Below are 27,188 nucleotides of genomic sequence, written 5' to 3' on the forward strand. Positions count from 1 at the left end.
CTTGGTTACAGCAGACCCGCCTCTCAGAACAGTTAATATATGCATATGAAAATGCATCAAACTTACTGGACAAGCGAATAACGTAAGAGAGACATTTGTCTGGGCGAAATTAATTAAGTCGAATTACTTAATAAAACTTATCTATATTTTTAAAATATTTGAAAATGTCAGAGTGTGCAGACGTGAGTTATAACTCTCGCGATAGCACACTTTTTCTTCAAAGCTTTTTCTCCTCTTGATTAAATGGCTACCAAAAGTTAGCCCGTTTTGTAAATATTACTGCTCGGTAAAGGATGGGATTGCTTTGTACTGCATTGACTTATCGCATCATTTTGAACAACATGTGTGGCGTTTACCGTCCTGCAGTAAATTCGATAACGTCACATTGATGGCCGTGCATTTCTGAAGACGGTTACCAGCAGGATACACGTTAGCAACGGTGACAGCTACCTTAGCAACTGCACACCTCCTTCATCGTTAGGGCTGTCGGCGCATACAAACGGCTGTGTTACAGTATTAACAGGGTATGTTGACGTCTTTATTCGTGTACTTTTTACTTTCAGAGCTTCATTGAGCCAACTGCTTCATATAGTCTTTATCTGTTTATCAATAGTACTATCATTCGTGTGTTTTTGTCCCTTTAGGATACAACAGAGTAAAAATGAGGCTGAAGACGTCGTTGCTGAAGGAACCAAAACATATCCTTTATGTGATGTTAATACGTAATGTTTTTGAGTTGGTTTCAAGCTGAAATGTGCGCACCGGACGACACAACATCATAATTGAAAATTATTTTTACTGTTTTTCAGAGAACATGATTCCAGATATATCTATTAACGTTACTTCTGCTAATGTTTATCTATTAAAATATAATTACATAACAATATAAAGATTTAATAGTTAGTCATGCATTAAAATATTGTCTTTTAAAATAAGCATGCTACTAAAGAAGACCCTCTGATTCAGATGGTAGCAAACTGAAGCAGAGTATTGTGTCATTTCTTAAAGTTTTAAATTTGATCAAAATTAGGCCTTCAAAATAGGTAAAGCCTACCGTATTACCAGTATACAATTTGTACATTAGTAAGCCAATCACCTAAGTTGAACATTAGTTGATTTGTTGTCTCTTTAACTGAATTTTAATTAACTAATTGAAATTGAGAAATTGTTTGGCAATGTCAATTTTTAACTTGCTGTGGTTCTGTGTGAGTAATTTAGGAAATATTACACTGACAAAAATCTGTAAGGCCATTGATTCAGGGTACTATACGGCCCTGTCCTAAGGAGTTTATAGGCAAACATTTAACCTTTATTTAACCCCTGGAAAAAAATATTCCCTTAAAACTTACATGTTACAGTTTCTATGGGTACATAATATCAAAACATTCTTGTTAGCTTCCATGTAATAAAAAGTGACTATTTTACTGGGTTTATGTTGAATTAATGGGTTTTAACAATTGCATAGAACCCATCAATAAAAGGTTCTAAGAAGGTTACTGTACATGTAGTGGAAACATTTTTTAAATTTAGCCTATAGTCTACCTGTAGAAACCCTGTAATAACCATCTCAACTACAAAAAATATATGTCTATATATTCACTGGCATTCAGGTTAAAGCAAGAGAAAAGAAGATGTAGTTATCTTATCCACATTGTCTTTCTATCCATCTGTTAGAACCACACAACATAGAAAATCACACTTACTGTTGCTGTATTACTCTTTGATATTTTACTATCACAATAGATAGCCTGGACCAAATATTTGTTTCGTAAATATTTCGAGTGTCAGGCATTCATGTTCTGCCTAATAAAGACATGTATAATAAATTAGACTCTGCTACCCAGTAAAAATCTGTATGGAGTTTTTTTTCTGGTTTTTATCTGTGGTCCAAATGAAAACCTTTGAATAAAAACAAACAAAAAAAAAAAACCCTTTACCAAGTCAGTTTGTTTCCTCAAATTAGCCACTCATTCACTCAAATCCTAATAACGAACTCGGGTTGCTTGTTCTTAACAGTATTTCACATAAGGAGCTTGTCAGTTGTGTTGGTTGGACCACAGCAGATGAGCTGTATTCTTGCAGCGAGGACCACCAGATTCTCAAATGGAACCTGCTCACCAATGAAACCGGCCTGGTGGTCCGACTGCCAGATGACATTTACCCTGTTGATCTGCACTGGTTCCCCAAAACCGTTGGTGCCAAGAAGCAGACCCAGGCAGAGATTTCTGCCCTCACCAGCACAGATGGTGAGTCTTTATGTTCTTTAAAATTTCTCTCGCAGGCCGTATAGCTTTGTTTCTGAAAATTAGAATCTGTTTGAATTGGTACTAAACAAATATTAGTACATGGGTTTTAGTCAAAGCTTTCAGTTGTGACTCAAATTCTTAAATTGTCACTTTTTTCTTTTTTGTATTACCAAATACTTTTCTTCTTATATTCATAGCGACACTTGCTCACAGTGCAGTTTATATTCTTTTACTATCACTAAATCTGGTGTCATCGATCGCCGTTGCCTACAAGACCAGGGTTACATGACTCTGCGCATCTCTTCTTCATTCTATATTACATGCAAACACAAAGCGTGTGGATGCACTTTTATGACAGGCAATGTGTGGTCACATCTCAAATGACAGTGTAGGGTTGCATAAACGCACCCACAAACTGAAGCAGCAATTTTCTCTGGCAGACCAGAGACAAGTTATGATTCATCCCCGTTACGATTCACTTTTGCAATTTTTGTGTAGTCTTTGTCATTTTGCAGTTGCACAAATATTAGCTTGCTAAGGATACTGCTAAAAATATGAAAATGGTGAACCAAACCTTCATGCTTCTTTTAAAATATTATATAAATCAAAATTTTTTGTCAGATGTTCTCTATTCATACCCCTTAAACATGTTGTTTGTATTTTGTCACTCTGTAGACCAAGAAAGTCAGAATTTTTTTTTAGGTTGTTTTAGGTGATGGAGAATTGTGCATAGTTGTGAAGTGGAATAAAAATGATAGTTTTCAAAATTGTATCCCACAAAAGCCTGAAAAGTTTGGCATGCTTTTGTACCCAGGGGTCCAGAGTCAGTTCTTTGTAGAAAAACAACAACTGCATGTTGGGTATATCCATACTAGTGTTGCACATAATACAGACTAAAACTTCCCCCCCTTTTTCTTTGCAAAAGAAGAAAGGCTCAATCAGACAAGAGTGAGAGCGTCTGTGAATGGAGTTTTGGTCGAGAATTTGACTGGTCCATTCTAATGCAGAAATGTCTTTTTTAGCTGCGGGTTGTTTAATCAGGGTTGTTGTTTTGCTGAAAGGTGAATCTGTACACCAGTGGCAAGACTTTTAAAGCTTCTCACAGGCTTCTAGGATTGTCCTGAATGTGACGCTTTTAGATATCTAATGTTCTTTAGCAAACATCTTGAGCCCTTCACAGAACAGATGCATTTATACCGTCACCTCAGTGCAGGTCAGCTCAACTAACTATTTCTAACTAACTATTTTTTGCTGTCTTTTGAATTCAGTTGATTCCACTGTGATTTTTCTTAAGGGATCTTAGAGGAAGGGAAATTTACAAAAAAAATATATGTATATATATTTTTTTATCCTTATTAAAATAAAAAACTCTGAATTTCCTCCCACTTCACAATTATGCAATTTGTTGCAACACATTTAATCCCAATCAAATACATTAACATTAATATTTGGGATTTTAGCATGATGAAATGTGGAAGAGTTCGAGAGTTGAGGATATTTTTACTCAGAGCCTTTTGGATCACTAAAATGTTGTAAAAGATTTGACCAGACCACTTCCTGCACCAAGGATATGGATCTGATTTTGAGAAAAACACAAGGATTGTCCCTATTCTTTTAAACATCAAGTAGAATCTGACCTCTACAGCACTACAGACTCCAAATCTTAGGCTTTTAAGACGCTATTATGGTTCATATGTGAATGTATGAACTTCATAGATACATTTGTATTTAATGAGATGCTAATAGCCTATTGCCAAAAGACTAAAAGATGCACCTAACAAATTCAGTTTAAAGTCTCGAGTACACATAGTGACTACCTGCAGTAATATACACTTTTGTTGGGGTTTCCAAATTTAGAAATGGTAGAGAGCTACAGCACGCTGATTTGCAATTATAGGCTACCAGAAATTACATATTACATTCAGAATTTTTAATATACACCACCACAAAGTACATGTTGGGTACGCGTCTTCAATAGCTGTCTCCATGCCTGATCACCCTTTCATGTCTGGGGGAACAGAAAATTGCTTAAGTTCCACCAGCAGAAATCTTTTGGTTGTACTCATTTGCTTCCTGTTCTAACTTTGCAATGTAGCCGATCGGAGAAAAGTGGCTTTGTTCTTAACCATGTTTATTAGGTGTGTTTTTGATTTTGCCTTTACTGAATTAATGAATTCTTTAGCTTTTTTGTTCTTTTCCATCTGTTTGATACAAGAACAATAACAATGGACCATCCATTCATCTTTTTTAATAATACCATTTCTAGTTCCTCATGTTATGTTTTAGGATTCTACTGAGCGGTTTCCTTTTTTAACAGGAAAGTTCCACCTGGTTTCCAAAATGGGACGCATCGAGAAGAGTGTGGAAGCGCACAAAGGGGCTGTTTTGGCTGGAAGGTGGAACTACGACGGAACTGCTCTACTCACAGGTGGAGGCATCACGGACTCATTTCTGTTTCCAAAATGGACTTTTAATCTTCATAAAACATAAACTCAGTCATATCAGCTGTCCTGTGATTCGCTTTTTTCTTGTTATTTACTTAGCGGGAGAAGATGGACAAATCAAGATCTGGTCAAAAAGTGGAATGCTGCGTTCCACGTTAGTGAGCCAAGGTAAAGCTTGAAAAAGCCTTTTTATGTCCAAAAAAATTATAATCACATCAGGATTGAGCAAAACGTTAAACCTAATTTCTCACAATTACCAGAGCCACGTCATCCTGGCCATTTGTCACACTAATTGGAGATTTGACAGAGTGGAAGAGGAGCCTGTAAATAAGATGCTTTGCTACTGAAAGAAGAAACTGGCTTTATTTAAAATATGCCTCTTTAAAAGAAAATTTAAACCCACGAGGTCGATTTGAAAACGGTCGCATTTGACTTAATCGCTGAAAATAATCGCTTTAGCGAGAAAGCTAATCAGCTGTGTTTTGCCAAGCGCCATTTCTGATCAGATGACACCAAAATCTGATTTTTTTTGGCCTAGGTGCAAAGGGTTGCGTGTGTGGTAGGAAAACTAACACATCACCCTGAACACACCGCCCACACATGAAACATCTGTGGTGACAGCATCATACTGTGGGAGTTATCTTCTTCTTCAGGGATGGAGGGACGACTGGGGCGAAGATGAACTTTGAGTCAGGACAATGATCCTATACATGCAGCCAGAGCCATAGTAGAAATGTTTTGTTTAAATATGTTAGAACGAACTAGTAAACGTCCAGACCTAAGAATCTTTGGTATTTTTTCCTTAAACTTACACCTACTAAGCTGGTAGAGACATACTCCAAAATATTTGCTTTAGTAGTAACTTCACTCGAAGGTGGTTCTTCTACAAAGTTTTGAGTAATGTTCATCACGAATGCATGCCACACTTTTCAGATTTTTATTTTTGAGAAAAGCGTAGAAAAAAATGTGCATTTACCCTTCCGTTTCACAATGACACATTGGTTTCAATTCCGCTACTCAGAAAATCCCCATAGAATGAAGCTTGTGGTGCAAATGGGGCAAAAAATGTAAAAAAAAAGTTCAGCTGGTGCATTTGAGAGGCGGCTATTTACAAATAAAAACAGAAAATCTTGTGATAAATGTAAATCACAGGAGTATTTGAACTAATAAGAGTTGCTGCTTGGTTTTTCTCTACTGTAAAAAAATATATTATTACCGTATGTGTGATTGATCAGTAAATGAGCTTCATATGTCTTTACTGCTGAGCTTCAACAAGTGACACAGAGTCCTACACCGCAGCCTAAATCTAAGTAGCACATTTTTCAGTAAATCTGCCGTATTTGTGTGTAAAACTCGCTTTTGTGACTCTAACAGCTGTTCGCTTTGCTTTCTATCAATATTCGACTGTTACCGAATTGCTTACTACACACTGAAAAGTAAGCAATTTCGTTTATTTTGCGCTGCACAGCCATGTCGTTGCACAGAGATCGGTGCGTGGTTGTGTGTACGTGTTAGGTCTTTTGGTTTGAAAGCGAGCTCGGATGAATGAGAGCAGAGCAATTTTCTCCAGTCATGTGGTTTTCTTTATTAAAAAATGCCTTAAAGTTAAAAAAGTTTTATAGTTTTTATTAAAAACCAATAAAGACATGCTCCTCTCCTCGTCATTGCTTCTTAATTGATTCATTATGCAGCTTGACTTATTAAATATTCAGTTTTTTAATCATGGGATGGACAATAAAAGAAAATCAGTGGATATAATATGCTTTGAGGAACGCATGGTACACTCCTGATTGATGAGAGGAGTTGTAAAAAAATTTTTTTTTTTAAATCTTGGCAGAGAAACAGCAATATGTGGTTAAAGAACAATTTTCCCATTGGTTTGTAGTTATTGAGTCCAAGCAGCTAACTTGGTGGCTGTCAGATTTGCAGAGCACCTAGATTTAGTAGTTTACACACACAGCCTGCCACATGGCACCGAGATCGCTGCAGGTGTTGCTTCTCTTCACACACTTCCATGCGCGCGCAGACATGCAGAAAGTGCAGGAGTGGGCTGTTCTCTTTGGTTTGCTTTGACCCATTTTAAAATCGAGCTCTAGGAAGAGGTTGGAACTGAGCGAGATGGGGCGTGGAGTGGAGCGGGGGGAGAGGAACTTGTCTCAACTCCTCTCATCGACTCCGTCAGATTTTCAGCTCACGTGACCAGTTGGCATTTTTGAGAAACCGCACGCACCTGGAGTGAGGTTAAATGTCAGTCACCCCTCCCCTTCACACGTGTGCAGCCACAACTCAAATTGAAGCACACACACACACACACACACACACACACACACACACACACACACACACACACTTTGTTGTCTAACACTAACATAAATTGGGACATTATATGCATTTCCTTAACCTTTTAAAAACCAGGAAGTCTGACTCTAACCTGAACCAGTTTCTAGTAGGAACCCTAAATTTAACTCCTAACCTTTGTTTTATGGCTAAATCTGTTTTTCTCAATGGCTTTGGTCCCCTCAAAGTTATCAAAACAAGCTCACAAGAAAGTTTCTTCGAGCTTATGTATATGTGTGCGTGCACACACGTGCTTTTAATGTGAAAGTTAGACTGATTTTCTCAGCTGGTTTTCCTGTAAAGTGTGCTGCAGAAAGACCAAATGGAGTGAGATCTCAGAGAACATGTCATGTCGTTTCGAGAGGGCCAATCAGTTCTAGTTGGAGAGAGCGGGGAGAGAGCTTCCTCGTCCTAGCAAAGTCAAAAAGTCTGCATGCGTTGAAAGCCTGGTTCTTTTTTTCAGTATTTGTGATTTGGGATGAAATCCTTTGTGTCTGCATGTCTGCGTCTTCTCCAGGGTGTCCTGTTTATTCGGTTGCTTGGGGTCCGGACTCTGACAGAATACTCTACACATCAAGAAGGCAGCTAATCATCAAACCTCTGCAACCCAGCACCAAAGTCATTCAGGTTTACAGCCTTTTGCTACTTTGTTTATTTTTATCAAATGAATAAATTAGTACCCCTCCTGACCCCACTGAGGGAAAAAGGGTGCAAGAAAATGGATGGATGGATGAATAAATTAGTTGTTGTGGTTTTATGTTTTTTTTTTTTTATTTAAAGAGAGCAGTAAAAAAGGAAACGGTGCACTGCAAATATAGTCATGTCTTAAAACTTTTTACAAGCACAGACTTCATTGTATTTGCATGTTTGTTGGGGGATATTATGTGACAGACCAGCACAAAGTAGGACATAATTGTTTACGGAAAGTGAAATTATCATTAATATCTTTTTTTTTTTTTTTTACAAATTAAAATATGAAACATGTGGGTTGCTTTTGTATTAGGTTAAAGTAAAGTAGTATGTAACAGTTTTTCTACATATTTTTAAAACTGTCGCTATGTTGTGATCATATAATAAAAGTCAAATAATGTGTGAAAAAATTAAGCTCCTCTGTCTTCTCCCAGTGCTCCCAGTACTAACAGCAGAAATATACCGCTCATCAGAAATAGCCAGTTAAAGCAAGGATGCTGTCAATCATTCTTGTGTGCATGCTGCCCACATCCTCCCCGTTGCTCTCTTCTTCCTGACAGTAGAACCTGTCATAAATGCTAAGGCTAGTTAACATGGCCACCGACGATGGTAACGGTAAATACTTTCTCCGCATATTGAGCGGCATGTACACAGGCATTATTGTCATCACTAAGACTCGTGGCTCTGATTGGTTTTTGTTGACCAGGAGTGGTGCATTATTTACAGTGTGCCCTGTAAAATGTTTGGAGCTATTGTTGTATAACCTAACTTTGCTTTGAATCTCTCAAATTTGTTATGTTCCTTGGTTTTCCCAGCGCTGTTTATTTCCAAATGTTCTCAAACAAACCTCTGAAATCTTAATGGGTCGAATAAAACACAGATGATATTTAAAGATTAAATGTTTTTTGAAGCCCGTTTGTGGCACTAAATTTAATCTAATGTGTCAGAATAAAGGTGGTTGGAAAAAATGCCCTCCACACTTTTCAGATGTTATGTGTTCGACATTTTGAAAACCATGACTTTCTACCACCTTTACGATGCAGAATACCTCAAGTTTTTTCCACATAAAATCCCAATAATGTACACAAACGTTTGCACTGTGACCAGTTGCAGAAATAAATTCAGGCATTAGAAAAACTTTTCTGTAGTTATGCACAAACTGCAGTTTTAGAAGTAGCGTATTTATTGCTCTGATTTCAGAAAGTGTTACTCTCTTCCAAGGTAAAGTTTCCAAATACTCAACTTTTTGAATTGTGGGAATTATTTAGTCAAGTTGTTTCATGCCAGTGAAATAAATAAACAAGTAGAAAAACAACAGCTCTTATTTAGTTTTAAAAATAAAAATTATTATTATTATTATTTCTGATTTATTTCAACAAGTTGTTATTCACATACACACACTGCTTTTATTGCTGTGAACAAACTTTTATTATTATTATTTTTTTTAGGTTAACATCATGTACAAGAGTGAATATTCAGCAGTGTTAAACCGGTTCATTTGTCCAATAATGGATATTCAGGAGCTTGAGTGGAGCTGTTAGACTTTCTGTCCAGCTTTCTATGCTGTGCAGCGAGAAAATAAATAGACGTCTTTCTTTGCTGCAGCAAAGTTTCAGGCTCCCCTGATGGATCAGTAAATTAATGACCATGCACATTCGCCGCTAACGTATTACTCTATAGATGACCTTACACACCTGGGAGAATTTTTCTTGTTCATGTATGTGTTTGTTTATTATTCTTCTCGATGCTGAACAGCACATGGGACCTTAGATAAACAGGGGAGGGTTTAATGTGTGCTTTGCTTTCTCTTGGCCATTACCAGACATACGAGTGAAAGCACACGCACACACACACACACACACACACACACACACACACACACACACACACACACACACACACACACACACACACACACACATTGAAAAGTGCCACTTCATCACCTCTCCCTCACACCCCCTCTGAGACTTAACTCAGTGATGGAAGGCACCATCAACATTAATAGAGACCTCTGAAAGATCCTCTTTAAAGTCTTTTCCAAGGCAGTGACACACGTTCATGGATTTGCCTGTGATTTTTAGAATTGAATATTATCTGTAGACTGATTTATACATTAAAATCTACCAAACTTCATAAAAGTTTAGTGACTTAAGTCCATGACAGTTTCTCTTGTGTTTATATGTTTTCTTTGGACAAAGTGCAAGCAAAACTTGATCAATTCTTTTGGTGTTGTTGTTGTTGTTGTTCTGGTAAAATAACAGCCAAAAAATATTGTATGGATGATTTAATAGTGTCTGGCTAAAAATAATTTTCTTGGTGTCTCCTTTTAGTGGAAGGCTCATGATGGACTTGTTCTAAAGGTGGACTGGAATTCAGTCAATGACCTCATCCTGTCAGGTGGAGAAGATTGTAAATATAAGGTTTGTGATTTTCACATTTTCAACTAAATTTTCATAAAAACAGACAAAGTTATTGTGTTTAAGTCACTGATGATGTGTACCACCAGCTAATTAAACAAGGCTGTAGACGGTACTGGGTTCAGTCGCATTAAAAATAGTGAAATAGCTCTTTAGAGTAGTTTGGACTGGATTCTGGGAAGGAGATCCTAACTTCCTAACTTAAGGACCCTTAACCACCTACCTGTAACAAGTTGATACTTCCTTCATGTTTTTGTCAAGTCTGTCAACAAAACTCAAGAATTACAACGTTTCTTACATCAAAGTGTGAGGAGAGATTCAAGCTTAAAGCAGACATTTCAATGTGTGGATAAATAGGAAGTCACATTAACTCATTACTACTGTTTGAGTGTTTTGATATCAAGAGACGTGGTGTCACTTGGTCTCATGACACCCTAGTCGTCATCTACTCTTTTAAAGCAGCAATATGTAATTTTTATAAAAAATGTTTTTTGTTTTTTTTACATGTTAAAATTGTCACAATTGACAGTGTTGTATTAGACAGATAATCTGTGAAAAAACCAGTCTCCTTCACTTCCTCCCTTATGTCCTATTGCCATCTGTAGAACTACACCACTGCCAATCAGAAACAGACAATCAGAGCCAGGAGGAGTGCTCTGATTAAACATAGCGCTGTCAATCATGCTCTAGTACGTCCTCTAGTACGTTATTGTGCTAATGGCAGAGAAACTTTTGTCTCAGAAAAACTGTTTATCCACTATCATTGGTGGCCATGCTAACTAGCCTTCACATTCATGACAGGCTCCACTGTGGAGAGCTAGCGTAACAGCGCATATGGAAGTACGATTAACGGGGCTAACGCCATCCTCCCGGTTCGTATTAGTTGTTTCTGACCGAGTGATGTATTTTTGCAGATGGCAGCAGGGCCACAGGCAGGAGGCAGAGGAGCTCAATTTTTTTTCTTTTCATAGATTATCTATCTCATCCTATCATCTCCATGTCTTCTGACCAATACAGAGGGGAAGAAAGTTGTTAAAGATCAGCATTGCTTGACTTGTGTAAGGTCAACCTGGCTTCACAAATTCAGGGAGTGATGTGGTGACATATGTCAGTAAACAAAATCTAAAAGGACATAGAAAAATACTTTTTTTTTGTTTTGAAAATAATGGTTGAAGAAAACCTATGACATAGATTATATGCATATTGACAATGTCTACATTTCACCACATCTCCTGACATCCCGCACTGTCAGCTTGTTTTTTTGAAAAGTTATATTTCTGCAGGATATCTTCTTTGTGGGTTTATGATGGAAGTGATTAATGGAAGAAGCAATGAATATGCACCATTAGCATGAAAGCGAGTGCTTTAGCCTCGACACTGCATCTGCTTTTCAGACTCTTATTTTGAAGTAAGGAAGGATGTAGTTTTTTTTATTATTATTTTTGACTGAGTCAACTAATGTAAACTCCTTGTGAAAACGCCTGGACCTCTTGTTTATGTGGCAGCTTTTGAATCCTTGTTAAAAAAAAAAACAACAAATGCACAGAGTGACAGGATAGAAATAATGCCTGACCACAATGAGATCACTGTGAATGACTAACTGTTAGCCCCTAACTAAAAAATGTTTTCCTCTGGTTTGTGGTTTCCTGTTGATGCTATTTAAAGGGACATTTAACAGTTTATAATGTGTCTGGTCTGCTTTGATTATCTCCAGTGTAAAATTTAAAATGCTTTGTCTAATCAGACCTGCACTGATCAGAGCTGCTTTAAAACACAGCTTCAAATTTGTGAAATCTTTCCTTTTTTTTTTGTAAAAATAGAATTAAACAAACCGAGCATTCTAGAGTGAATACCTCAGTTTAAAGTTTCTACAATCTCATCTTGTTTCAGTGAACTATTCAGTGTGTCATATTTTCTCGTCTCATGAGATGCATGTACATAAATCCTTGAAACTTTTAAAGAGGCGTTACTACCCCGGAATTCAATCCCCTACTTGGTTTTAACCTTCATGTTAGAAACATCATGCTTGGTTTTAGCCTGGTTTGCACAGCAAGATAAGTAGGCAAATTTTTGATTCGATCTTCCCCTTTGACAATCTTAAGGACGCGTATGATGTCTCTAAAGATAATCTTATGAGATTTTTCTGCTTTGTGTGGTGTGCTGAAAGTCATCTGATCTGGCTAGTTCACCTCTATGCAGCTCAAAAAAAAGCAAAATAAATTTTTATTTATTTTTTATTTTATTTTTTTTTATTGGTTTATCCAAAGTCTGGAGTTAAATGTGACAGAGCTGCTGTGACACATTCATGCTCTAAACCCCTCCAAGTTGAAATAAAGATATTCTACAAAGAAGTATGGGCTGAAATTCCTCCATGTTGATGTTAAAGTCACCAGTTATCAGTCATTGTTTGCCAAGGGTGATGCACCCAGTTACCAGGGATACTGGCCCTATTTTTCGCATAGGGACAGGCTGGATTTCATAGTTTTTTTTCCACAAATAAAGCAAATCATTATGTGAGAACTCTTTTGTACTTTTTTCTTGTACTTTCATTTGAAGCTCTGAAGACTTTTAACAGCTCTGGACACTTTGCCAAATGATCTGCTATATTTTGAGCAACACACTGAATATCGGTGTTAGTCCTATTAAGCTCCCAGTTAAATCAAAAATGCATTCAGTGACCTGAACTGTACCCGTTTACATAACAAAGCAGTATGTGAGAAGCAACAAGTGCTTTATTAATTACGAAGGTTACTGAGCTCCGTGTAAGTAAACATTTAATAAAAGTCTTGCATGCTGAGAACCTTTCTCCACTGCAGAACAAACAAATGGGAACATTACAGCTCATAATACACCCCAACCTTTGGAAAGGTCACTATTTTCCAGGTTGTTGTTTTGTGTTCTAAAGTTTGCGCTCCCTCCAAAGGTTTGGGACAGCTTCGGACGTCTGCTTCACTCGTCGACCTCTCAGGACTACCCCATCACCTCCTTGTCCTGGGCCCCAGATGGAGAAATGTTTGCCGTCGGTTCTTTCAACACCCTGCGGCTCTGTGACAAGACTGGCGTGAGTCAAACTTTTATACTCTTCCTCAGTTTGTTCTTTCCATTTTTTTCTAAGTCAAACTGGAGCGCCAACTTTGTAAGAATGGATGCAAAGACAAAAAAGGTTTCTTAGGTTAAACAGTAGCTCTACGGTGGTTATTCATATACTGTACGTCATTTTTTTAACAAGAATAATTTCATATATTTCAGCACACTTTGTGTGACAACAGGAGATTTACAACATCTATGCCTTCGCATTTAAAAACTTGGATGTAAAGGCTCGTACCTACTCTGGTATACAGGTCTAGGGACCTTAATGTATTTATTGTCATTTTAGGTGACAGAGTAACACAAATTAGTACGTAATTGTATAGTGAGAGTAAAATTTAGCACGCTTTCCAAGTTTTAAAAAATCTGAAAAGTGTAGTGTGCATTTATATTCATCCTTCCATAAATCAGTACTTTGCAGAACATCTTTTTTTCTGCTTCAAATCTTTAAAATCTTTAAAGTGAATCCATTTACCAGCTTTGTATGTTTGAAGACTGAAACGTTTGTCCATTCTTCTCTTGCAATGAAAAAGGAAGCGTTTGTGGTCATGTCTTAGTGCAAATGTTAAATTTGGCTTAAACGTGGTCTTTGACTGGGCCATTGTAATGCCTGAATAAAATCTGATTCAAACAGTTCTGTTTACAGGTCAGGCTGTATGTTTAGGGTCATTGTTCTGCTGGAAGGTGAACCTCCACTTCGGTTTCAAAACGTCTGCAGCTTCTTGGCAAGTTTTTCCAAAGAACGTCCTGAATTGAGCGCCATCCATCAAAACATTAACTCTTGATTAGCTTTCCTGTTCATGCTGAGGAAAAAAACATCCCCGCAACATGATATACCGCTCTATCGCGCATGTTTAAACTTCTCTGCAAACCGTTGAGGCCTTTGGAGAACAGCTGGATTCACACTGAAACTGAATCACATACAGGAGGGCTCTTTTATTTAGGGGTATCTGGATAAACGGGGACTGAATACACATCCATTCATACACTCTTCAAATTTTTATTAGGATAAAATTTTGTTTTTAAAAATAAGTGTACACTTTTCATATAATTTCAGTTTTTCTAATATACTTCAATTTGTTGTTTTGCTTAATTATTAATGTTTTGCTTAATAATATTCAACTTATATGCTTTACATTCAGCGAAACCCTCTACCATTGAACAAAAAAAAAAAAGAATTAATAAATAAATAATAAAAATTGTGGCACACACCACTTTTCCAGTGCTGTATGGTTTATATTGTACGGCTCATTACTGGCCTCATGCTTTTCTATACATCATTCATCACTGTAAATCACATTAGGCTGCACGCCACATATCCTCGTTACCTGGTGCTGATGGTAACTGCAGTAATGAGAGGGGAAATGAGAGAATGATGAATGGTAATTGTTGTTTTGTTATTGCCAAACGTTTGGCCAGCAAAAACATTACCACCTGCCTCACGGGACGTTCAGAGCTTCGCCGAGTTAACGTGGAGATGTCAGCGTACCGCTGCGTCGGATTGCAGTAATCAAAACAAACAAACAATGCCGGGTCTCTTTGTGCCCTGATCATCAGGCATTTCATGCTCCATTTTGATTTAATAAGGATCAAATGTCTGTTGTTTGGGGGGGTTTTTTTCTTCAGAGAACTGAAATATATTAGCAAGAGAGAGGTCTGAGCGAACACATGTGCCTCTTCTGTGAGCAGTTACGCTTGGTATTCAGAATCTCACATTTATATTTTACTATGATAAAAGTAATTTTTTTTATGTAAAAACTTTTTTTTGCAACCAAAAAAACCCCCTAAATTAAAGATCAAGAGTTGCAATAAATGTAGAACAAATCTGACGTCTTATCAGATATAATGGGGGGCGGAGGGGATGTACAAAATAAATGTATTTTGTGTTTTATTTGTTTCAGTGGTATACAGGTAAGCCTAAATCAATTAAATGCAATGATTTAGATTTAAGTAATTATTCAATTTGACCAACATGCTTTAGTAGCAATATCTGTAATGGAAAAAAAATATGGAGTAACACTGAAAACATTAGACAAGACTAAAACTAATCAAGTGGGCTGCCAAAAAACCCGACAGCAACACTTTTCACGAGCTCCAAAACTCTGCCAAGAACCGGTTGTTTTCTACACGTGACAGCATTCTCCTGTGTTCTCCATATGTCTAGATAAATGAGCAGGGTGTGAGGATAAAACTGTTTTCTTTTAAAGAAATCACCCAGTTTTAATTTCACTTGTAGAAAAAAATGCTGACATATAAAGAAACCCAGTTTTAAATCTTTGGGTCACAATTCCAGAAGGCATGTTGAGCACAAACACAATATTATATAAATAAATAAAGAACATTTTAGTCACTAAAGAACACCACAGTCACAATAAAATATGGTAGTGGCAGCATTGTGATCTTGGGATATTTTTTTTTTGTTTGTTTTTTTTGGACGGAACTGTGTTTTTTGTCAAGGTGAATCAAAAAACCTAAACATTTTGATTCAAGACTTTAGAAAGGTGAGGATAAAAAAAAATGACAGCAGTGTGTGTGTGTGTGTGTGTGTGTGTGTGTGTGTGTGTGTGTGTGTGTGTGTGTGTGTGTGTGTGTGTGTGTGTGTGTGTGTGTGTGTATCTCTAGGTACAAATATACACCCAAATTAAAAATAGAGTGGCTTCACCAGAAAGAAATAGTTTTTGGAATAACAGACAGCAGTCCAAACTAAATCCCACAGGAAGTCTGTGGGGTTACCTGAAGAGGGCTGTGGTCGAGATCCCTTCTGCTAGATTTGGTAAACTTCTGCCAAGTAGAGTGAGCAAATGCATTCAACCCAAGATGTGGATATCTATTACCCTGCATTTGAATTAAAAGATGCTTCACCATAGTATTCCTTGAAAGGTTTTCACACCTAAGGTCTTGACAAACCTCTCCATATATTGCTCGGTCCCCGGACAAGCACCTGCCTCTATTCATACTATATTTAGCTCAGCAAAACAATCTCGTTCCACTCAAAAAATACACAATTTTCAACACAGGCTCTTAGAAGATAACTGACACAAAAGGCAGAAATAATTTCTGAGCAGAATATCAGTAATGTTTTTATATCAGTGTCCTTTATAGATAAATTATCCACAATGTGCCGAGGAAACAGCATATCGCTCCTCATTGTTGTTATACTTTAAAACACACTTTGTTGTTTTTCTTCTTTTACTCTTGATCTGTCGGCTTTGTGTTTGGCGCCACCCTCTGGCTGGGACCGTTATTCGAATGGTCCCTCGTACAATCGAGGAGGTCGCAAAACTCTTGGCTGCACTGGGCGAGTTCCCATGGTCGATGTCACACAGGCTCACTCTAGCAGATTAGCAAGTTACAACTGGAACCTAACTTCTTATTTTTTCCCTAATGCATTTTTTCCTCCTCAGATGAATTTTCCAAGATGTATGTCACATTAGATGTGAAAAAAAGATTTTCTTCATGTTCAGATCTTTAGGTTTTCGGCGTAAAAATCAGACATTTTAACAGTGGTGTGTTCACTTTAGAGATCCACTGTATCTCCTCCCATCATGCTTTTGTTTTTACGCGGTTGGTTTGTTCCGTTGTTGTTGTTTTGTTTTTGTTTGGTTTTTTTGTTCCACTGCTTGCTTCGCAGTTGCTTCCAGTGAAGCTATGCGGGGATAACGTGCGGGAATGATGATAATTATGATGCATGTGTTTCAGCTCTGCTTTGACGGGAGTGAGGGTACGCTTGCCTCTTCTCCTCCCTGAGCTCTAGAGATAACGGCTAGTGTAGCGCGGTGTGGGAGGCTTGCACAAGGAGATGAAGAAGGATAGAAAAATGGAGAAAGTCTTGAAAATAAAATCCCCCTTCATGTTCGCTCGATCAGAGAAGCATGAATTCAGACTTGTTGACCTTTGTGTATGAATTCACATTGGGCCACTTTAGTGTACAACGCTACAATGTCATTTAGTGTTGAAAATCTGCAAACAATCAAAGAAGCTGTTAACTAATTACAAGGGTTTTTAACTTGGTGGTTAGTGGTCCTGCAAAAGTGTGAAGAGTCTTTTCACTTGCCTATGCCTAGTGTGACTAATGGGAAGGAGTTTTGTTCTGTATCTGCAACAATGAAACCTTGCACTTTAACATATTGCTGCTGGCTCAGCAGGATCTGTCCCTCTTATTTAACCCCTTCACCCCCAGTCCAGCCTAGTTTTTCTCTCAGCCTCTGCTGCGCTAACTTTGTTTCTAGTCACTTGTGCTCAAGGGCAGATGTAGGATCCTCATTAACTTTAGGTTTGTTGGGTTAACGCCTTTTTTTCATTTAATTTTGTGTTTTCGTGTGTTGTTATTGTTTTTTCTTTTTGTTTATTTTTTTTTAGTAATTTTTTTTTCTTCAAATTAGTAGATCTTTTATAATTATCCTTAAAGTTTTTCTGCACCTAAAATCCTTCTGCTTTGTGGACTACTTTTTCTTTTTATGAGCGATTTTACAGCCTAAAAGATACAAAGAGCTTCACTGTCCGTCTCTACAAGATTTGGGAGACACAATCAGTCAGTGTCTGTCTGAACGCTTGCCATAGTATATGCAAGTGCCCACATGCCTGCGCGTGTGAGTGTGCATGTGTGTGTGTAGCCATTGCTGTGCAAATGTCCCTGCGAGACAGCAGTCTATTTACGAGGCGCTGCAGCTGGTGTCTAGCGTCTGGACCCTGTCACAATCCCTGACACTGCCACTGGCTAACAAGTAGGACTCATTGTGCCAGGCAAGCACCCTCTTGCTTCTCTCTCTTCTCTCCTTCCTCATCTTTCCTATGCACTTGTTTTTCCTCTCTTCTCTCTACTGGACGCTGATGTACGCATACATAACTGATTTGAGCTACCGAGCAGAAATCATGTTTATTTGTGTACCTTCCTGCTTTTCTTTATTTGTGGTTTTTATATTTGTCGTAAGGTGTCCGTACAACATATAGCTCCTTGCTTAGTTAAGTTTAAGCAGACTTCAGGATGTTCCCCTAAGCTCCAAAGTCACTCATTGGGGACATTGGCACAAAAGAATCAAGAAAGCATAACTTTCTTTTGCCATCTATGTGTTTGCCCGACAGATCACAGAAATAATCAGCCTTTGACTTACCTTGCGGAGCCTGCGTTAATCAGGATGAGGCTGCAGACTCATGTCTTGCTGTACTTAGTCATTACTGCTTTTCTCTCTGCCTTTTCTTGATGTAACTGAGCTGCTGTGATCCAGATCCTGAGCACATTCTGCCCAGTTGTTCTACTAAATTTCATCTGTTTCCCACAGTTATTAATAAATTACTAAGTAAGACAGATCAGAAGATTTTAAGTCAGGAGGATTGTCTTCACGCTGTCAATCATCCTCATGCACGCACCGCTGAATGTGCTATTGGTGGAGGCCATTAGAGGAAAACCATTTATCCACCGTCATCTGTGGCCATCCTAACTAGCTTGAGCAAATGTTTGACAACAAGCTGCCATTGACAGCTCATTAGGAAGCAAACTTATAGCAGCACTCCTGACTGGCTGTTGTGATTTTTACAGTTAGTTGCACTGCCACTAGATTTAGGTGAATAGAAACATACAAGTAAACTGACCCGCATGTACATCCCATTTGTCCAGATAAATCTGAGAAGCTGGTCACAAATGGACCAAAGCAGACAACTCCAAAGATCCTACTAGATGTAAACTGCAGGCAGAGTGAGTGGAGCATATCCAGTTGGTCTCATGTCTGAGACTAATTAAAGACTGAATGAAAATGTAGCTGAACCGAGTCAGGACCAAGACTTGGAAGATGCAATCTCAAGACTGATATGAAGGGGTGTCACATGTTCAGTGGTACAGGTACACCATTGGCTTTGAGTACCACAACAATACTACCAACGGCAATGAGAGTCCATCCAACTGGCTATAGATGTTACTGAACTATTGACAACCAGAATGCACCTGCACAATACGTGATACACCAAAGCGTATTGCGGCTGTGCAATATATTGCAAATGTAAATGTGTTAGCCTTGTCCCACAGGTGATTAGTCAAATTATTTCAAAACTGCTAGCATCAGGTCATAACAAGGAGGGCTGTAAACAGAAATTGGTATTCAGTAAGATGCAAAGCATCATTTTGATAATTATCTTTCTCATTTAAATAACCCCAGATTTAAAATGGCTCACCACCAGTAATCAAACAATTGACTTGGGTTAGAAGTTTTACATCATGTGAAAAAATTATGTTAGTTTTAAATAGGTTTCCTTGTATTATTAGTTGCAAAAGTTATTTTTCCAAAAACCCAACCAAGGATCAGGCCTACAAATCAACACTTGGCTACAGCAACCGTAGGAAGGATAACTGTTTCTTTTAAATATGACACTGTTTTATGTCTCGTCCCTGATTAAATAAACTTAATATCAATCAATAAATATTGAAATCACAGTCAGTTTATTATATTAATATTGCATAGGAGTATCTGAACATCTACTCTGTATGAACCTTAATCTGTGATTGAACTACATAATTTTCCTTCTAATGGCCTCCTTTTTGCTGTGAGAAGCATATGTTGTCGTTTTTAAGATTAAACTGCCTTTGAAAGATAATTGTAAATCCATTCTTATCTGTCTCTTTTTTTCTCATTCTGCTCTTGTATCCCTCCTCCCTTTGGGTTTGTTGAGCTTATCAGTGTTCCCCCTCTTGGCTCCTTTAACTTTTTTCCTTCCTCAGGGGCCTCTTTACCTCCCTTTTTCTGGGTGAGTCCAGGGTTTCCTTTTAGGCCTTCCTCAGCATTGGAACGAATCCATGTTTTGTTGGAATCTCCAACACTTATTTTGTTCTCCTTCCTTGTCACCCACTCCCTATTTAATTACAATTTTATAATTTATATAATCTTTAACTCCCGTCCTTGTGGCTAATTAACAGTATTTTATCTGAGATTGAGTAGAACTCTTTACTCTCTTTATAGCTACGAGCGTTACGGTCATAATTTTGCTTTTTGTGCATAGTTAACATCACCAACCTGGAAACACTACTACTTTCTTTACAAGTTATAACAGCTGAAACAGTACTACAGGAGTTTGACTTCTTCCTTTTCTTGCATTAAGTCATAAAAAAATTCACACACTGTACATTAATTTCCACTGCATGTGTGAAGTACAACAGTTCCATTATCCAAGTTAGAAATATAGGTTTGTGGGCCATCTGAAGTCAAACTTCAGACAAGGGAAGTCAAAGCTTTCTTACCAACCCTGACCTGAAAATCCTGGATATGTTACCCATTGCCTTCTGAAATCTGACGTGAGCAAGGCATTTTCTTTCACACAGCTGCCGCTCACTCCATATATCCTCTGTTTTAAAATGATTTCATATGGAACTGAGAGATATGGCTGTGAGTGGAAATCCCAGTAGAACCAGCCTATCTGTCACCAACATCCATGCTACATTCAAGTCCATTGACACCTCCTTTTGTCCCCCATTCTGATGCTCGGCTTGAACTCAAGCAAGTCATCTCAACAAGTTCTAGAAGTTAAATAAGTTGTTTCCATGTGATTGGCTAATTCACTATTTGTATCAACAACCAGTTGAATGGGTGTACTTAAGAAAAGTGGTTTGTGCGTGTACACTGCACTTAGCTTGTATTGCTAACTGTAAATGTCTTATTAAGTTAACACGATGTGGTAGTTTTGATGTACGCTCAGTTACTGCTAGCTGGAGGCGTGGAGTTTCAATTCTCTAATGCACCAGTTCTATTCTGAGAAGCTTACCAGAAATTGCCCAAACTGTAAGCAACCATTCCCCACTTTGAAGAGAGAAGTGCTGAGCAGAATGAGATGTCAGTTAATGTTCATCCAATATTTGGAAACGTGGCCAAAACAGACTGAACGGCTTTGTTCACTTCTTCCGCTGACATTGTCGTGTATGGCAGACTACAATAAAGAGGCGTTCTATTAGGTGTAGAACAATAGGTGCCTGCCATGCAATGCATGGAGGCAGTACTGACTTGCTTCGCAAGTCAGTACTGCTCTCCTTATGCATTGCTATGGCATGCCCCTAATAAATAAATAAAGAGACGTTCTATTGGGTGTAGAACAATAGGTGCCTGCCATGCAATGCATGGAGGCAGTACTGACTTGCTTCGCAAGTCAGTACTGCTCTCTTTATGCATTGCTATGGCATGCCCCTAATTATAAACCAATGCAGAAAATCGATGTCGGTTGATTTACAACTCCTCCTTCTGTCCGTTGATTTCTCCAGTTGAAGCTCCACTGGAGAAATCAAACTCAGTAGGTTAAAGCCCATACTGAAGGGAGGTGGAAAATGCTCTCCACTGGACTTCCCTTCTGAATAGTACCTGTTTACTCATCTTTTTGGGTGTTTGGGTGCTTGTAACACAGTTTGAAATCCATGGATCTAAGAGTTTCCCCCCTGCATTACTGGAGAGCAATCCAGCGCCTGGAAATTAGTATTAATGGAAAATAACTAAACATAAGGTTTTGTCCCTGATCACGAGCTACTGTCAACAGTGTATAGAAAAAGTAAAGAACAAACAAATAGTTGAACATTTATTAGAGTGTAAGTCTTTATCTGTTTTCATCCCAAAAAAATGGGGTGGGGGTTATTTAGTGCAGCACAGCTAAGTCTGAGAGACCGGCACACACGCAGAAATAGGGTTAGAAAAACAAACAAGGGGAGAGCTACAGAGGAGAAAAGTTGAAAAGTGAAAATATTGGCAGGGGTCTCACAATGCAAGAGTGTGCACACATTAGAAATGATGGTGACTGAGCGTTTGAGGGAAGGGGGAAAACTGGGAACTTTTGGAGAGAGAGTGTTTCAGAGTGAGAGCAAGAGCAAGGGAGCATTGTCAAACAAAGAGAGTCCTGAGTCAGCAGCAGAGCAGTTTTCTCCCCAGGCAACTGGGCAACTGGGTAGGGCTACATCTCTCCCTCTCCCTTCTGTCTCTCTCTCTCCCCTGCTTTTCCTTCCCTCCCTTTTCAAAACTGTGTTTTTGCATGCTATTTCTTGCTCTCCACACTCTTCCCCTCTGTTCTCCCGCTGCAGTTAGAACAGAAAGCTCCCCTCCGTACATTGTGAACGGGTAGGCAAAGTCCTGAAAAGAGCAACTGGGGTCACTCTCACCTCTCAGATTTCTCCTCCTCCACCATTTGCCCTTGTTGTCATGGGAATTATACCGACTCCTTTAAAAACATTTTCCCCAAAAAATGTTTGCAGCCCCGTTGAAGCTCGGGCTCCAATGTGGGAATAGTGAGAGCCTTTTTGATGCAATACTTGTATGCAGACTTAATCTATCATCGTAAAGAGCTCGTTAGCTTCCCCAACAGTATTTGTGTTCTCCTTTGTGTTCTAGAGCCTTTGTGTAGAATAGGCTTTGCTTTTATTTGTGCTTTCAGATTTCATTCTGGCACTCTCTGCCGAAGAGTGTATCCTAAAGTCCACCTCGCAGACGATTGACCCCATTTTAAATTTTTTTTTTTTTTTCCAGTTTTTATTTTTGCAAATTTTGGGGGGTTTGTGTGTGTGTGTGTGTGTGTGTGTATGTGTGTGTATATGTGAGAAGGTGCCTGTCTGTATAAAGTGAGTTAGAGTAGGAGGCACTTGTTGACATGGTATTACTTTTACACCTCTCTAGAGTTCGGCTACAGGCTCGCCTTGTTGGAAACCAAAAAGAAGGGGAGCATAAAGAGAGCTGAGAAAAGAGAGCAGTTGGAGGGATGGGGGTGGGGTAGTGTGGAACTGTCCAATATATCCTTTAAAGTTGGCCTAGTCTTCGAGGCTTGGAGAATTGGTCTCCATAAAAAACGGTGCTTTCTCTTTCCCTCAACTCTCCCTCGCTCATTTTGCCCTGGTCTCTCTAGCTTTTTTCCTCTTTATTTCTTAATCCCTCCCTCCGTCCATCCCTCCCCCAACCGGTCAGAGTAAGAGTATGACAGTGAGACAGTACCCTGCCAGCCCCTCTGGCAGAGTCATCATTCTTAGCAGTGCTAAATCACTACCTCCACTAGCTAGACAAACATGTCACACTTGTAGAGAAAGAGCAGGAGAAAGGGAGAAAGACGAGGATAAAATGTTTGATAAATGTAAACAGTAGGAGTGATGCTTGCTGACGAACTAAAGGAGCAAATAAGGGTTCCCTCTCCTTTCTGCCAGCTTTAATGAAGTTCAGTATCTTGCAGTTTATTAGCTTATTCAACAGTTCCTCTTATAATTTACGAAACTTTTTTCCATCCACAAAAAGTATAATAGTCCTCTCCCCTCATATGATATGAAGTGTTTTTATTTCTACATTTACTTGTCTTTATGCCAATATATTATCTTGGTCTCATTAACTAAAATTGACTAGTCTTCTATATAATACAAATTCATCTGAAGTTTTTTTTTCTTTGGCACTGAGTCCTTATTGCATAATACAAAGAAGTAGCTCGGATTTATATATGGTAAAAATAAATGTATTTAGGTGATCCCATTGCTTTTTCTATTGAAATTGAATAATTATTGGAGAAATTCGCAAATAGAATCAAGAAATCGTGGTTAAAAAATTCACGACATGGGAAACGTTCAAAAGAAATGCAGAGGGAAGCTCAGTACACACAACACACATGTACTGGTAATGTGATCCCGTGATGGACATGGGACATTTTACAGCATGGTTCCTACACTGGGTACAAGCAGTTCTGGAAAAAAAAAAAGAAAAGTCACGCTCTGGAAAAAAAACTCACTGTCCCAGACCACACCCTGTTCAAAATAATCCTTACTTGTGATCTTTGATGCTCATAAGGATTTTATTAGCACTTTTATCTTTAAAACTACATAAAAATATTTCCCCTTATTGCTGTTTAATCTGTCTTAAATACTACAGCAGAAGCATCTGTTCACAGACAAACCTAATGCAGAAAAAAAAATATTAACAGGAATTATGCTGACAGGGCTTAAACCCTGAAAATAGGCTCCATCAACGCTCCTAATACGACCTGCTCAGCAGATTTGACTTGTGACATATCAGCTGAACAATGTTGAGAAGCCACATATATGGGGCCGTGATCTTAATAAAATGTTCATTTTGATTAATTAATGTTCAAAATGTTAATATAATTAGTTTCATTTTTGTTTTTTACATACTAAAGTTCAAAGCGGAACCTTTGTATTATGTTTCTGGTACGCCCATGAGTCTGTGGCACAGGCGACTTCTGCAAACAACGTTAGACAACAAAGTCACTTTTCTTGGCCCTGTCGAGGTTAATTTCGCTTCTAAAAACAATCTGATGGGACTCTGGAAAAGACTGTTGTTGTGCTAAAAGGAGCTAGCCTGTGACTGAAGATATTCAAGAATAAATACCATCTCAATGTAAAACCCGTTGCAGCTAGCACAGATGTCCCCAACAGTAATGTCAGCATTCATAGTCCACATTTCAAAATAAGTTTTTTTTTTTTCAAAGAACTTGCTTATATCTTTAGGTATTCCTGAAAATAACCTAAATTACAGATTAAAAACAATAAATATATTTGTTGTTGATCTCTTATGTCTATTTATTCAATAATTTAACTTGTACAGGCGGACCAGATACCTTAAAAGTGGCCTTTCCACCACCTAGCAACATCCTCGTCCATAGTCTGCACTTATAAATAAGATGTCTTACCAAACTCTCTTCCATAGTTCCTTTACAGATAATTTTGTTAATTGTCTAAAAGCCAAAAAGTTATATTAAAAAGTTGAAAAAAATATATGCACAGAACTACTTGACTATTTAATGTGCCCTGAGTAGTGTTGTACTCCACTGAACTTTTATTGCAGTTTGCACATGATGTTAGCTTTAATGTGGCGCTTCTGCTTATTGGTCTCATCGTACATATAGAGTTGCTGTTTTAATTGAAAAATTTAAAAACATTATTGATGACCTTTTTCTGTATCCCTATAGTAGATTTGTCATCGTACGTTTCTATTTCAGTGATGTAGGCTCTTTTGCAGCATGCCAAAACACATTTAAAAGGCCAAATTACCTGTTAAAGTGTGTACGTATGTGCATGTGCACACTTTTGTGTGTGTGTGCATATATGTGTGTATGCAAGTGCATATGTGCTAATAGAATTCTGCTGTCCAACTCACAGCTGTGTCCTGCTGATGAGTCCCAGGAGGCCCCAGCATGTGTCTGTGGTTACTATGTTAAGGCTCTTGCATGAAACCATGTGTAGGTCATTACGCTCTCTCTCTTTTTCTCTCTCAATCCTAGTATCTTCTAGTTTGTCTTGCTCCCCCCCACACCACCTCCCCACTACCCTTCCTCAGCCCAGCCCAGCCCCCTCCTCTCTGTTTCCCCTCACTCTGCCAAAGCTCCAACTTATACCACTCTGCACCCATCTGAGGCCCGGCCTCTGTATCTCTCTAGTTGAGCCAAGTGAGTATTTCAATAAAGAGATTTGCAGACCTACTTACATTTCCCTCACTTATATTTTTTGGAGGGTTCTTGTTGCAGAGTCAGGTAATGCATATTGTTGATTGAAAATGCATTGTACCAAAAAAAAAAATGCTTTTCTTTAAAATAGAAGAGGTTGTATTTTTCAAATAAGAAAGTTATTACCGGTAGGTTGTTGTTTTGAGTGGATCATTAACTTTTATGGATGGTCTTATTTCCATTGTAAGTGCAAAATAAATCTCTAGATTCCCCAGGATGTGCATTTCAGCAAAAAGCCCTCTCAGACTGGCTGGTAGCAGTTTAAGTTCACTTTTAATTATCCGAACATGGTGAAGCCATTCAGACACCTCATTGGTTTTTATTTGGCCTTTTATTTACACACCAAAAAAATTACATTAAAATATGATTACTTTACAAAAAAATTCAATCTTCACCTGACTCAAAACTGTGAATGTAGATATATTTTTAAAGTGACGTCTTAATTCAAATGGTACCCAGATTTCAATTTTAATACCTACCACTAGCAGTTACAAAAAATGGTCTTCTTCTTCAGCTGCTTCATAGTAGTTTAAGATCAACTTGGTGCCTCACTACCACCTTGTGGTGGCAATAATACATTACAACCAGAGTGCTCTTAACATTAGATTAAAAAAAAAACATACTCTCTACATTTATCTACCATAACAACCATATGATTTTCCCCAAAAATATTCTGACATCGTGTCAGTGTACTAGATTCAGAGAGTTTAGCATCTTAGACGTTGTGATCTAATAAAGCATGCCTGATCAATAGTTGAGGCAGTCCTTCACACTGTTGTAGTTTACATATTTGTCCCTTGGGACATAGAGGAGATTTATGATCATAACTCCTGTTTGGTGTTGTCCACAGAACCACATTGAAATGTGTAAGCACATTTCTTTGGGATTGGCTTGTTTAACTGATTTACCATTATAAAAGAGAGAGAAAAAAAGACCTGCTACTTTTGGTGTATTGTACTGAAAGCCAGCTCTGAATTGGAGCAGTTTCCACACTCGCGTCTCTCCAAAGTTGGACGCAAGCCCAGCTTGTCCTTATCCCAAAAGTCAACCCATCCCCCACAAAGGGGGTCAGTCCAAACTGACGTTTACAAGGACTCCTAATCTGCTGAGAGACTGATGAGTCCCCTTCCAAAATAACCTCCTGGGTTTGTCAAAAATGTTGTTGAGCACTTTACCATCAATCTCAATTTTACCATTTTGTTTCTTTTCAGGAAAATGCACACTTGTGTAGCTAAATACTGGCTTGCTTATATAGCTCTCTTGTCCATAACACTTTAGACATGTTGTGTTTATGATATTCAGAGAGTTATTCTCTATACCTGCACTGCCAGGGCCTGCTCTGCATACAGACACATGGGGAAACTAAAGCCAGCTGGCTTTCCAGTCTGCCATCTGTTCTGATTTATGTAAGACTGTTAACCCTGGACTAGGACGACTCCCACTAGCTCTCTAGCACAGAGTTAAATGAACAGATAAGAGATAGACTAGGTTTGAAATATGGGGTGCTTTAGGGAGCAGAA

At 38.3% G+C, this 27,188-nt stretch overlaps 1 protein-coding gene across 1 annotated transcript in view; it reads left to right on the forward strand.

Annotated features, from left to right (window-relative positions):
• Window positions 1-20: 20 nt before the first annotated feature.
• Window positions 21-27,188, forward strand: part of ift80 (intraflagellar transport 80 homolog (Chlamydomonas)) — a 54,020-nt gene continuing 26,852 nt past the window's right edge. The window contains exons 1-9 of the mRNA XM_008425824.2: window positions 21-82; window positions 367-524; window positions 645-698; window positions 2,025-2,246; window positions 4,564-4,674; window positions 4,790-4,858; window positions 7,545-7,654; window positions 10,048-10,137; window positions 13,058-13,195. Of these exons, the coding sequence (XP_008424046.1) occupies window positions 662-698; window positions 2,025-2,246; window positions 4,564-4,674; window positions 4,790-4,858; window positions 7,545-7,654; window positions 10,048-10,137; window positions 13,058-13,195 (777 nt within the window). The 5' untranslated portion in view covers window positions 21-82; window positions 367-524; window positions 645-661. The remainder of the gene's footprint in view (window positions 83-366; window positions 525-644; window positions 699-2,024; window positions 2,247-4,563; window positions 4,675-4,789; window positions 4,859-7,544; window positions 7,655-10,047; window positions 10,138-13,057; window positions 13,196-27,188) is intronic.

Source organism: Poecilia reticulata, linkage group LG13, assembly GCF_000633615.1.
Source record: "Poecilia reticulata strain Guanapo linkage group LG13, Guppy_female_1.0+MT, whole genome shotgun sequence".
NCBI classification, from domain to species: Eukaryota; Metazoa; Chordata; class Actinopteri; order Cyprinodontiformes; family Poeciliidae; genus Poecilia; species Poecilia reticulata.